The 13,653-nt window shown below is 51.4% G+C and overlaps 1 protein-coding gene across 1 annotated transcript in view; it reads left to right on the top strand.

Moving 5' to 3' along the window:
* Positions 1 to 13,653, top strand: part of PTPRN2 (protein tyrosine phosphatase receptor type N2) — a 331,806-nt gene that overhangs the window by 123,892 nt on the left and 194,261 nt on the right. The window contains exon 6 of the mRNA XM_081146812.1: positions 7,691 to 8,024. Within this exon, the coding sequence (XP_081002938.1) occupies positions 7,691 to 8,024 (334 nt within the window). The remainder of the gene's footprint in view (positions 1 to 7,690; positions 8,025 to 13,653) is intronic.

Here is a 13,653-nt window from a genome sequence, read left to right on the forward strand (position 1 = left end):
CCCAGGAGGAAGCCCTGCAGCCCCACGTCCCAGAAATCTCTCCTTCCCACGCCCCTGCCCTCACCTCACGGGTATCCCGTGTGGGCTCCGGGGTCTGGGCACCCCATGTGCCAGCTCCCGGGTAGAAGTTCACTTTGTGTCGACTAAAACCTGCCCTAGAGACATCTCAGGATGAGAAGCACATTTGAGAACATTTTAAAGAAACAGAAGCACAACCAACTGCAGTGGTATTCTCACTATCATTAATCAACTGTCCTTTAGCAACACAGTGGAATTAGGTCAAAAGTCTGAAACCATCTGCTGGACTCTTAGTAGGGATCCCCCCTCCACCGAGGAGGGTCGGAGGAGAGCAGGGGTGCGCAGGAAGCAGGTCAATCCCTGTATCGGGGCCTCTGCAGCCGCCCTCCAGCCCTGTCGCCTCGCAGTACAGCTCCATTTGTCCAGTCCACATGCAGCGGAGAGGCAGCACCTCTCCCGTTCTTGTGAATATCGGCAATTTCCGTGACACAGACGGGAAACTCCCTTTGCTGCCCCCGTGTCCCCTGTCGTGTCTTCATCAGGACCGAAATGAGGCTTCCCGCTTGGCCTCAGCTCCTGCTGTGGGATTTCTCCTGTGATGGAGACATCGCATCACTTCCCTGGGCCTTGGACACAAATGATCAATAAAGACAAACCTGTGTGGGTCCAGAGGGAGTTTTAGTAACCGGGTGGGAGGGGGTTTTTAAAAGTTCCACAGACTCAGAAGAAGTCAGAGGGAAGGGAAGTGAGCTGAAATTTCTCTGGGGAGCAGTGGATCACGTTTCCACATCAGGAGGGTGCCACAGACCCCAGATTCACCATCACTGGCTTCCTGGGCCTCAGAAATAGGGACAGGGCAGCTGAATCCTCCATGGTACTTCTCTTTCAGTTTTGTTTTGTTTTTTTATGAACTTCACCCTTATATTGGAATGAAAAAGATTAATATTAAAAGTTGCTCCCCGGGGGAGTGGCATGAAGTTCACCTGGAGGGGTGCTAAATGGGTCCCTCCATTCTCTGCCATGTGCCCTGCTCTTTGCACCCGACATGAGTGGTGCACTAGGGGGTGTTCACTGCAGGAGCCCAGAAATGCTGTGGTCATGGGCAAGAGCTAGGAGTTATAGCAGGAGCCCTGAGGTGCTGTGGGTCAGGCAGTGAGCGGCTGCAGGCAGCTACCTGGAAGACAGACATGCTGCTTCTTACAGCAAAAGCCTCAGGCAGGGAAATAATCCAGCTGCAGCTACAGCACTCAACTGGTAATTAGTGGGTGGGCCAGGCTGTGATGAGTTCATCTCCTCCTCACTAGAGGGTCCAGGCTGGCCGTGGTACACTAGGATTCCAGCCCTGGGACCCTTCCCGCTGTGGAAAGTGTGTTTCTGGTATCTGTGGGACCATTCAGCCCTTCAGGAGCTTACAAGGGGCGTGTTGGGAGGGCTGAGCTCTTGGGTGTGGGTTCTTTGGCCCTGATGTCACCCCGGGGTTGCTGGGGAGCGTGAGGGAGGGAACAGCATTCTATCCCTGCCCAAAGCCCGGCCTGCTCTCTAGTTCAAGCAATGGAATGGGAAGAGGACCGTCACTGGTCCCTTCAGCAGCCACTGGCCACCTTCCCCCAAGTCAGCTTAGGTGGTCAGATGCTCACACCTGGCAGGGTGACCGACAGCGTGTCAGCCAGGACAGTGTGGTTCATGCCTGTTGCCCCATGACAGCCACTGACGAGCCATCCTGTCCCTCTCAGAAATGTCCATTTGAATGATGAGTTCCCTGGTCACTACAGTCCACCACAGCCATCTCTTCACGGAGGCCGCAAGGATGACTCAGAAAAAGAGCACTTGGGGGCATCTTTGCTCAGGGATTTTTCTCCTGCCTTAAGATGGATGCTTCTCAACACTGAAAAATGCACAAAAACCTAGAACTCTGTATTTTCTGTGTCCAGTGTTGGAGTGGAGAGAGAGCTCTTAGTCACCTCTCAGATAGACAGAGACTTGATAACGTGTGAGGAGCACATAATCAGATGTAGCCACAGCTGCCACGCGGTTCCTGCCATGTACGCCAGCCAGCAGAACATGGGCCGTGTGTTCTGATCCCCCGCCCCGGGGATGACATGTTTCCCTAGGGGACAAAGCTCTGCACATTGCTGCTCTTTAAAGGGGCAACCAGTTTTCATCACATCATCTTCTAAATCACCCTTTTCTATGTATCTTTCATCAAAAACCTAACTCTTGCATAGTCAGAGAAAGGCTGTGAATTTATTACCCTGAGGGGCTTTCGGGGTTAACAGTCCATGACAGAGCCAGAGGGAGTGAAACCTTGGCCCTCCTGCACCAGCCAGCTCAGGGCCTGGAGCATCCACCAAGCTCTTACTGACCACTTATTGGTGCCATTAGCCCTCCTGTGCTGTTAGTGGTGGAAACCGGCTCCTGTGCGTATCGACCACGGCCATGCAGGTTCAGTCCTGTGGTCACGAGAGAGGACCCTGCGAACCCCCATTTACTCCACACTGTCGAGGAGGGTGAAACCGAAATCCACCACTTGGCAAAGACAGGAATTAACTGAGCCCACAGCTCCTGTGGCACAGCCCAAAGCAGATGCCAGGGGCTGCGTCCAGCGCTGCTCCTTCCTTGCAGATCATGGTGTCTCGTCTAAAATGGGGATCCTGTGTCCACACCATAGGGTTGTTTTCAGGGTCAACACGGACAAGAGCAGGCAAAGCCAAAGCCCAGCCTGGCACAGCCCACGCTTACCCACGGTGCACAGAGAGAGGGACGCAGCTCTGCTTCGGTCCGGTCCCTTTGCTTACTGGCCAGGTACGAGGCTGCAGGTACAGCTTCTGCAGAGGGCAAGGTGCAATCCAGGAAGTGTCATGAGGAGAAAGGCAGTGCAGAGTCAGTGGGAAGGAGAAACAGTCTCCTCACATCGCCAGTTGTCTCCTTCAAGCAAGTCCCAGCCAGCATAACGCAGCATCTGTGCAGAAGGCCACGGTCTAACATCGTGCCTCATCCGGCACTCCCTGCAAAAGACGTCGGTCCTGGAGTTTAGAACTTAACACCTCTTCAAGCTCATAGATTTAGTGAACCCTGTAAAAATGTATTTGGGGAGTGACTCTCTTCTCTAACTGAAAGCTCTGTATCTCGGCTGCAAAGATAGCACAGCTATCTCGGTCAAACATAGACCAGCGCAAGGCTCCTCCAAATGCAAAAATTTCTTTTGTCCTGGTGACAGCACTGTCAGTACGAGTGACACCTCCAGCCTTCCTCTGCACGTGGGTGGGACTCCTAGAGCCTGAACACTGTCGAGCACTGACAACCTTTCACTGTTGAGAGAGAGAAGTGGGTGGAGAGGGAGACAGGAAGTCAGAGAGCGAGAGGGTGGGAAGGAGGGAGGGAGAGGGAGAGGGAATAAGTTGCCCAAGTCGCCCCCATGGCCTGAGCACGGGACAGCAGTAACCCAGACTCTACAGTAATGAGCTGGAGGCAGGGGGTTCTGAGCTCCCCACCAGCTCCCAGCTCTCGCTGTGCCCAGTGGCATCGCGGGGCCATCTCATTAGGAAACCTGTGGACAGCCCCACTGCTCTGTGCTCTGTCACGCCAGCCACCAGCACCTCTTGATCAATGTGCTTGTCAATGCTGCCTTCGGGCTGTGAGACAAACTGGAGAAAATGTTTGCTATGTGGTCAAAAGATGGCCCAGTTTGGGTTTCCTAATTTGTTTTGGATCCTTGGCTCAAGAGAATATCTGATGAGCATGAGTGACCAGTGTGTAGACAAAAGTTTCATCCCCTCAGTGTCTGCTAGCATGTGGGGCTGCTGGGGCCTGCAGGCCCTCCTGGCAGCCTGAATTCATAATTGTGCAGGCCAGGACTGGGGCAGGTGGCCTTCCAGGAGAGGGAGGTGGCCTGACTTTCAGTTCTGGGACCCAGACCCCAACGAAGCTGGGAGCAAGGGGTCCACTCCGATGAGTATCTCACTGTTTGGGAGGCAGGGATGCGATACAGGTTGCAGCTCCAGGATGTGTGCCCTCTGGCTGCAGGAAGCTGCCCTGATTTCCCCCAGCTGAATGTACTCCCTTCCTTCCAACCCGTCACCGAGCTTCTTTAATAACACACTCCATTTACAGTTACTAATGTCTGTGACCTAACCTGCATGTCAGTCTGCAGTTGTTTGAAGGCACGTCAGTGTTTTTCCCCATAGAATATAGTCCAGAGCTTGGCACAGAGCAGCCAGAGTGGTGGTGATGGTGGTGACACTGAGAGAGGACATTATGCTGATGGCAGTGATGAACACCTGCTCTGAGCCATGTGCTAAACTAGGCACTTTTACCTATATTCCCCCAAATCCTCACAACTGCTTTAAGAAAAAACAAATTATTTTCAAGTTTGGCAGGTGGTAAAAGTGAAGCCCAGAGAGGTTAGACAACTTGTCCCTAGTGGTACAGGTCACACAGAGCTGCGGGGACAGGATGGGCCCTCCTCCAAACAAGCCTTCTCTCCCTGGCTGTCACTTTTATTCAGCTAACACTGTGGAATGTGTGGGTGAACAGACTCTGCTCCTCTTGTGGAGTTACTGTGGGTTCAGGATGCGCCCACAGCATTTCCGTTTCAGTGAGAACGTCAGGAGCTTTGGCAGCTGCTCTCAGACACTCACACACGCAGGTGGACCACGCCACAGCACCCAGACTGGATTCCCCTGCCACACTGTTTAAGGAGTTAATGTGCCAGAAGCGGCCATATCGCGTGCGGGCAATTGGCCAATTTTCACGCTTTTAGGTGACTAGTTTCCATATTTGGGCAACTGCAGTCTAAAAATTATTCACCATTACCTTGGGAAACCCGACATCATAGGTTTGTTGAATTAAGGCTTTAAACCATTTTCAAAATAGAGGGTTTGAAAATGAGTCATAGAATTTTAAACTCAGCTGAAAGTGGAATAAAAGTGCCGTGGACAGCTTGTCCCCAGCGGGGCTATGGATTTCCTGCTGCTTTTAAGAAAATGAGGTGTGAGCAGGTGAAGTCAATAATAGGAGGGGTGCCACCAGCACCTCTGAGATATCACCCCCACTTTACAGGTGACTTAGACGTCAAACACATCCCCAAAGCAAAAGACACTAAGCTTCAGAGGTGGGAGTCACACCTGGCAGCCCTGCCCCAGAATCCACTGTGGGCTGCTCTCCAAGATGTGAGCCACACGGCAAGGAGCAGCCAGGAGAACCCTCCCCTCTCTGGTCATCTTCCCAGCTCCTGGCCTCTTGGTCATGGGTGGGCACCCTCACCCTGAGACCCCTGTAAGCTCCCTGAGGCCACCACCCTGCTGGCCGTTGTTTGCAGGGGGCCTGGTGTGAGAGCTGTGCTCTTTGTTCCATTGTCTCCGTTGTTTGTGCCACCTGCTGAAATGCATGGTTCCCCTCTTCACCTGAATGGGGTTTGGAGCATAAATACCCCAGGAAGGTTGTTGATCCCCATCTACTGTGCAGATTACATTTCACTGTGATCCGTCATGTGCTGCATCCAAACTCGGCGTGTCCCCGCCCAGGAGCCCTCCAGGTCGGCTCTAATTAAAGGCCTTGAGTAGAAGCTGCAGGTCAACTGCATTTATACAGAGGGAAGAGGTGCTCGTGGGCACGTTAATGAGGGGCTCGGACGCGCTCCCAGCCCCCAGCGCAGTGACCTGACCAGGTGTTTGGAGATAGCCTTTCTGAGCCGAAGATTGACACTTACACCCAATTTGTGGGAACAGCTGGAGGGGATGTTTGTGGAGGGAGTGTTTTATATTTCTCTCTCTCATGAATCTTAATTACTCTTTTCTAAGGGAAAGCGGTTGATTTCAGCTAGTAGTTAGACAAAATTAAGCAATTTGGAGGACTGCTAAAGCCTCAGCATTTTACAAATAAGACAATTCTAGATATAATATCTAGCCTTCTCCTTTGACAGAAGAAAATCGTGTCTCAAAAGGGTCAAGTGATTTGCCCAAGTTCAAGGGTGAGAACAGAAGCTGGAGCCCATGTCACCCCATTTCCTAGTGTCCAGCTGCTACCTCGAAAGCCATCCTGGGAGGCTGGGCCCAAATGTTCTTGAAAAGAGTCAGACTTGGCAGCCTGAGCTGCTTGTCTTCAATTCAGTGATGGCTATTAACTAGGTCCCAAGGCACGTGCCCTGTGGACTCCACATTGACCACGTGCCCCGGGGGAGGCACGTGTAGGAAATATCAACGGGCAAGATTTTAATACGTGGCCCGTGGACCAGTCCCACAGCATGAGGGCCGCTTTGAGGATGCCTCCGGGGCTGCTGCTACCTTTCTGAATCCCACAGGTGGAAGTTACTGTGTGTCCTTGCAATTTTGATGGTGCTGTAGTCAGAGGTGGAGATTTCTTGTGTATTTATAGCTGTCATAGAGGTGAGAACAACTTGGCCTCAATTTGCCTGGTGGCAAAACAAAATGTGATGAGAACTCGTCCTCCTGGGAAACTTTACAAAATGAGTAAGGAGGAGACGTAGGTGGAGGCTCCACGAAAGACCATGTCGGCCAGGTCGCAGATTCGATATGTGCAGTTATTAAACCCAACACCCTGGCAGTTTCCCTGGTGCAGAATATTGCTGTTAAAGGAGTAAGGTAGGAGGGTGATTTAAGTAATCAGTTAAACCACTTCCTAACCACTGGGATGTTTATAATAAAAAAGGTGACCAAGTAACACCTGCAGCTGAGGAGGTGGAACCATCGGAACACGCACGTGTTGCTGGTGGGAATGTAAATGGTGCAGCTGTTCAGGAAACACGTTGGCAGGTGTCAACCTAGAGAACTGGAACACGTGCCCACGTAAGCACGTGCCCACGGGCGTCCACTGCTGTGATTCATTTTGCCCCAACGTGGAAACAACCCAAATGCCCACCAGCTGATGAACAAATAACCAAAATGTGCTGTTATCCTTCACACGGGTTATTTTTCAGCCATAAAAAGGAATGCAGCCCCGACATGGGGCACGATGCCCCTTGAACACTATGCTACATGAAAGAAGCCAGACACACAAGGCCACCTGTTGTAGGCTTCCATTTACGTGCACTGCCCAGAGCAGGCAGAGCCACAGAGACAAGAAGTGGGTGAGCAGTTGCCCAGGGTTGGAGTGGGGTAAGGAGAAATGGGGAGTGGGAACAAGGTTTCTGTCTGGAATGATTAAGATGTTCTGGGATGATCCCTGGCCAGTGTGTCTCAGTGGTCAGAGGGTCAGCCCACTCACCATAGGCTCACTGGTTTGATACCTGGTCAAGGGCACGTACCTGGGTTGCAGGTTGGATCCCCGGCCTGGTCGGGGCGCATGCAGGAGGCAGCCAATTGATTTTTTTCTCTCTCTCGCTCTCTCCCTACCCTTCCCTCCCTCTCCCTCCCACTCTAAAAATCAATGGAGAAAAAGTTCTGGGATCAGTGTGATAGTGGAATAGTGTGTGGTGTTTGCACAACTCTGTGGCTGTACTAAAAACAACCGAATTCAGTACATTTCAATGGTACATGAATTCATCTTAAAGCTGTTCTTAAAGACCAATGAAACAATGAGCATAGACGAGGAATTTGGTGCATGACCATGCCTGTGATGGGTGCACATCTCAGGTGCCTGGGGCTGTTCAGTGCCTTGAAAGTCCAGACCAAGTGCCGTTCTAGGCTCACCTGCTGCTGTTTTCTCTCCCCTGCAGGGTGAGGACCCTCAGGACAACAGCGTGCTAACCTATGGGGCCCAAACGTCCGCTCTGGCCTACGCCCCTTCCTCTAGGCCTGGGCACCACTCGGGCCTCCCACTGCAGACCCTCAGCCAGCTCCAGCCAGATGAGCTCAGTCCTCAGGGGGACAGCCGAGTGCAGAAGCGGACACTGCTCCTGAAGCTGATGGCCTACTTGTCTATGATCCCCGCCTCGCCCACTAAGGCTGGCCCCCTCACGCCCTACGATCTCATGCGCATGCCATGGAGAATCTCCAGTAAGCGGCTTTCACTTCCAGAAGACCCCAATGACCCCCTGGGCACAGGTGATGGTAAGTCAGCCCTACCACCCTCTGGTATTTTTGTTGTTGACTCCATCTGTCTGTCCAGCACCTGCCCAGGGCTGGTCCTCCACTGTGTCCGGGCAGGGCAGATGCCAGGTACCTGGGAGACAGGCACCTTCAAGGTGCACACTTCCCTGTGCATCCAGAAAAGGGAAGGTGTCATGTCTATGCCAGGTGAATTCAGCAGCTGGTACTGGAGGGAGAGGTGGGCGGCTCCTGGGTGATGGCTCTCAGTGCCTAAACCCCTTCTCTACAGTTCCATGGTTTCATGACTTTATTGAAAGTGATGGAATGGCTGGGGGCCATGGCCACATCTGGCCCCAAACTGTCAGCTGCACAGAGCTCTGGACGGTGGATTATGAGTATATTTGCTTTGTCACACGCCTCACCACTACTGTGGTCAAACTCACCCAGCTCCCACGTTTATGTGTATTTGTCCTTCCCCAAAAGCACCCCGTCTGAGACAAGTACCACTCACAACATGGTGTGTGCACTGTGTGGCCTCTCACGTGGCTGACTCTCAGCACCGTGGCTTTCAGGGTCGTTATTTGAGTTATGCCCCTGTTGTGATAGTCTGAGGAAGGAGGGGTGTTGACTGGTTTGTGCTCCTCTGTGAGACGTGGATGCTCTGAGCTCTTCTTTTCCCAGCAGCCTTTTTCTAAAACCATTAAATACAAAGTAAGATCCTGATAAAATAGGGCTTCCCCTTGGAAGACATGCAGACAATAAAACCAAGCAGCTGACAGGTTTTAAATGGCACACTGCCCGAGTCACATTCACATTAGTGCTCTGTTTTTGTAGGTCTGCCTGCCCATTGCTGCTCTTCAGGGAGGCAGCTCTCTCGTTCTGTCTCTGCCCGTATAGCCGCTACGGCACCTTTTAAAGGGAAGAAATGCAGAGTTGTAATTAGAGGGAAGGAGTGTGGCCGTTAATGCTTTCTCCTGTGCCAGTCTCAGAAAAGAGAGGTGTTGTGCGGTGCACCTAAGAACCGTCTTTCTGCACAGAAACGCTCCCTCAGTGGGATTGGCATTTCCACAGGAGTTGCTCCCTGGAAGGGCACCTTTTCCACCAGCATTTTTCCCTTTGGGGACAGTTTTCTCCACTTTAAACCAAGTGCTACTCCGAGATCTGCCTGTGGGCCTGGCTGCTGCCTTCTGCGCTCGCATGGTCAGTGCACTTCACCTGCTGGTTAGGCCTTCCTGTGGCTGTTGTACTGTCTGATCTCAGCTCAGCATCACCTCATGCCTCTGCCGTAAATAAGATGCTGAAGCTCACTTCTGCCTTCTGGTACCCCACAGCCGCCTCTGCTGACTCCCTGGCCCTGTCCATGGTGCTGACTGCCCATCCCCCTTCTCTGCTTCTGCACACCCAGCAATGCCAGGCACCCTGTCTCTAACCACCCTTCTCCCCTCCTGTGCCGTCTCCCATAGCTTAAAAATGGCACTGTGGACAACCTCCATCCTCGTTATTAGGAGAGGTAAATACTGCTGCCCATCGACCGGACTTAAATTCCCCAGAGCACCACCTGGTGCCGGACAGAGGTGACTTGCTCCTCTGTCTCTGCTCGGGCCACGCTGCCCAGAACCCGCCTCCCCACCACGTGGTCCCTCCCCCCCTTTTCATTTCCTCTCTGCAGATGCTCCCTCCATTGCCCCATGACCCCTCTGAACTGCACAATTTCGTTGGTGTTTCTTCCTGGGCTACGTTGCAAATTGGTCTCTTTTTACATATAGCGTTTTCCCAGCTGCCTGTGTGCTTTGAGAGGAGTCACGGAAAGTGTCCACCATGAGGTAAATAGATTGTGCAATGAGCCCGCACACGCATCCCTGGCCTTCAGGGAGCAGCACCTCCTGGCCTCTCTCGCTGCTTCTGTGGGCCCACCACCTGCCCTCCCTCCCCGGTCATCAGATGCTTTCACCTGTCAATATTCCAGAATTGCCTCGTTGAAAGATGGCTCTTGCATGAGCCTGACCACAACAGCTTTACCCCATATTAGAATTAACAGCAATGTCTTAACAGCACTAAATATCTAATCAGCATTCAGATTTCTCAGTTGTCATAATTTCCTTTACAATTGGTTCCTTTTGAATCAGGGTACAAGAAGGTCCATTGAGTTGGTGGATACATCTGTTAAGCCCCTTTTGTTGTTTTCTTTTAAATTTTTATTTATTGATTTAAGAAAGAGAGAGAGAGAGAGATCTGTTGTTCCACGTAGTGATGCATCACTGGTTGGTTCTTTACATGCCCTTACGGGATCGAACCCGCAACCTTGGCATGCTGGGATGACGCTCTAGCCAACCAAGCCACCAGCCAGGACTCACCCCTTTTGATCTATAGGAGGTTTCTCCTTCCTCTTGTCTCTTTCCTTACAGTTTATTAATTTATTTACTGTAGAAACGAGTTTACTTGTCTCATAGAGTTTTTCACATCCTGGATTTTGTTGGTTGCCTCCCAAAGAAAACATGCAGCTCCCAAAGAAAACATCCAGTTCCTGCGAACTGGGTCTAGTCCAGAGGCTCAACCGTTTGTGCTCAGTGTTTGGCAAGAAGGCTTCAGAGACATGTCCTTCTGAGAGGGAATGCTGTCCAGCCGTGTCCCATTTTATCACACCAACAGCATGGGCCACTAGCCTGTCAGACAGATTTCACCTTAACTGTTGGAAGGGTGCTGGACCCCCAGTGAGATTAGCTGTACGCCTCCCCCCCCCCCAGGCAGCGCACTGTCTTTCCCCCCAGAACACGGCCAATCGCCCAGTAGTCTGCAGTTTCACACTCGTTTGATCATCTGATCAGTGCCCATCTCCCATGTGGACCATAAGCTTTGGGAAGCCAGCAGCTGTGTCTCTTTTCCACTGTTTGCATCCTCAGGTCCAGCAGGTGCCGAGTGGATGAGTGAGTGGGTTCTTCCACATAAAGGGTCTCGTTTGCTTTTCATACCAACCTTAAAAGATGGTGCTATTTTCAACCTCACTTTTCTGATGTGGAAACAGTGGCTTAAGAGGGGGGATGATGGCTGACCCAGCATCAGGTCACTGGAGACTGAGTTGGAGTTCTTAAGAGCCAACTGTCCAAAGTGCAGATTTGAACACAATTTACTTTGTTAGTCTGGCTAATTGGTCCTGGACATTAATGTTTTAAATGGCCATTTAGCTCCAGATTCTAGCTTTCTGTTTATTGTGAGCAAAGTTCTATGTTGAACCTGTAGGGGGAGCAGTGGCCTCGATAAGATCATCTGGAGGTAGAGGTGTCTGTTGGCCAGGGTAGGAGGGATCAAGACTTCTCCCCTTACATGTTTAACAAAAACGGACAAGAAAAGACCGACTTCCCACTAAATGTGCAGTCCAGGGCTTCTCAAGATGACCGCTCTGGCTGAGTTCACTGCTGGGATTTAATCGATGTTCACCAATAGCAGAAACCCACTTCACTCCACTCCACTCCCTAGGCAGTGCTCATACCACTCCGTGTGGCCACCCCAGCCCTCATGAGAAGTCCAGACAGAATTGCTGTGCCCAGCACAGGATCCCCAAGAAGGCACAGGGTGCCATAGCCCTCTCCACGAAACCCTTTCCCCTTCAAAGTAACCGCGAGGGAGGTGGAGGAAAGTAGGACGGGAGGGCTGGAGGGCAGGTGTGCTCTGACTTCTCTGGGTGGGGAGGCCCTGGAGAGCCCCAGAACCGGGAGGGAGGAGCCTCTGAAAACCGCCATGTGACCCACACAACCTTGACCTTCAGAGCTCAGGCTTCAGACAGAACTCCAGGAACACCCACCCCTCGGTGCTCCCAGATGTGAGCAACGCATGAGGCTTTGGCTCACTACCTGTGCTAGATGTTCACTCGGTAAAAACTCTGTGGAGGAGAGACCATTGTCCGTCCGTCCTTCCTTGTTTACACCTCGCCCCCTTCCAGAGCGTTGAAGCAACATAAACTCAAAGTCCCACGTGAGGTGGGGTAGTGGACAGGACAAGGCCACCGTGCCAGGGGCAGGGTCAGATTCAGATGCCTCGGGTCCGGCCCCCCAGACTCGCTCCCTGGGCCCACCCAAGTGGAGCTCCCCTACTAGAAGCCTGTCTTGTCATTTTGTCACCTGTTAGCTTATGGGACTTAGAATGTGCAAATGGTTGGTGGTTGTTTTACTGGTTATAAATGTAATAAGTGGTCATCTGAATGCTGGATATAAAGATAGAAACACAGTTGCCCAAGGTGAGTGCTATTGGTGCTGGGAGTGTGTCCCTTTCCCTTGGGTTCTCTTGCTGTTGTGCCTCTCACTGAGCAGGGCCAACAGGGGCAGGCAGTGTCAGCTGCTGCATCTTCCCCTCCAGTCCCTTCAGTGTCCTCATGGGGACAATTCTTCCTCCAACTCAGGATTAATACGCAGGCCAGTTCCCATGAACTTGGCCCCTCCTAGGTAACGAAAGGTGCCACATCCACTTTTTATATTTAAATTTTTAAGCATTGTGGTAAAATATACATTGTTTTGGCCCTGAACATAAATTGAGTTCCTAGCTGCAGATATGTGTTAGCCATGCATGCTGGTCATCTACCTTCTAGAACTTTCCTACTAATAGGAAGTTCGTCAACTCTCACAATGCTGAGGCTATTTCTGTGAGTCAGGTCCCACTACTCTGCTCGTTCAGCCCATTTTGTTAATGTAGACAGATTTCAATTACTGCCCGTGGTAGCCATCCCCGGACAGTTGCATATTCCAGTCTGGTGTTTGGCACCAGCATGTGTCATCATCAGTTACCATTCTGAGTGTGCAGACTCAGGTTAAAGTGAGTCTCCCAGAAACATCCTTTAGAGAGCGATTTGAGTGCCAAACCTGCCACCAACTGAGTCATAATTAATGTCAAAGCTTATTTGATACTTTCTGCCCTTCGCCTCACTATCACCTGTAATGGAGGGTGAGTTGGACTGGGTGCAGAGTTCTACAAGAACAAAGAAGACAGCCCTCCTGAGCAGGGCCTCCTGACACCCAGGTGGCAGTTCAGCACCTCTCATTTAGCCAGTGAGCAGTGCACGCCACTTAGCTGTCAAGCCCTCAGCCCCTCAAGTTGGAAGGAGAACATGTTTTACTGTACTTGTGTTGTTTGCAGTGAAAATAGACAGGAAGCTGACATATGATTAGGCCTGTATCTCCAGGGTGGAAGCCCAAATGAAGACAGAGTGAAATAAGCTCCTCCTGAATTTATCCAAATTGTTTACAAATACCTGAGAGTTGTTCTCCAGAAATTGAATGAACTATGTGATCTCTGAACAAAAGGAGCACAGTAAATTCTTCCTGATGATAATGATGGTGGTGGTGATGATGATGATGGTAGTGATGAAGATGGTGATAGTGATAATGATAGTGATGACAAAGATGATGGTGATGAAGAAAATGAAGATGATGGCAGTGGTGGCGATGGTGGTGATGGTGACAATGGTGGTGATGGTGATGGTGGTAATGATGGTGATGGCGGTGATGGTGGTGATAATGGTAATGATGGTGATGGTGGTGGTGATGGTAATGATGGTGATGGCGGTGATGGTGGTGGTGATGGTGATGATGGTGATGGTGGTGATGGTGACGATGGTGATGGTAATGGTGATGGCAGTGGTGATGGTAATGATGGTGGTGGC

This window comes from Miniopterus schreibersii, assembly GCF_964146895.1.
Source record: "Miniopterus schreibersii genome assembly, chromosome: 9".
Lineage (NCBI taxonomy): Eukaryota > Metazoa > Chordata > Mammalia > Chiroptera > Miniopteridae > Miniopterus > Miniopterus schreibersii.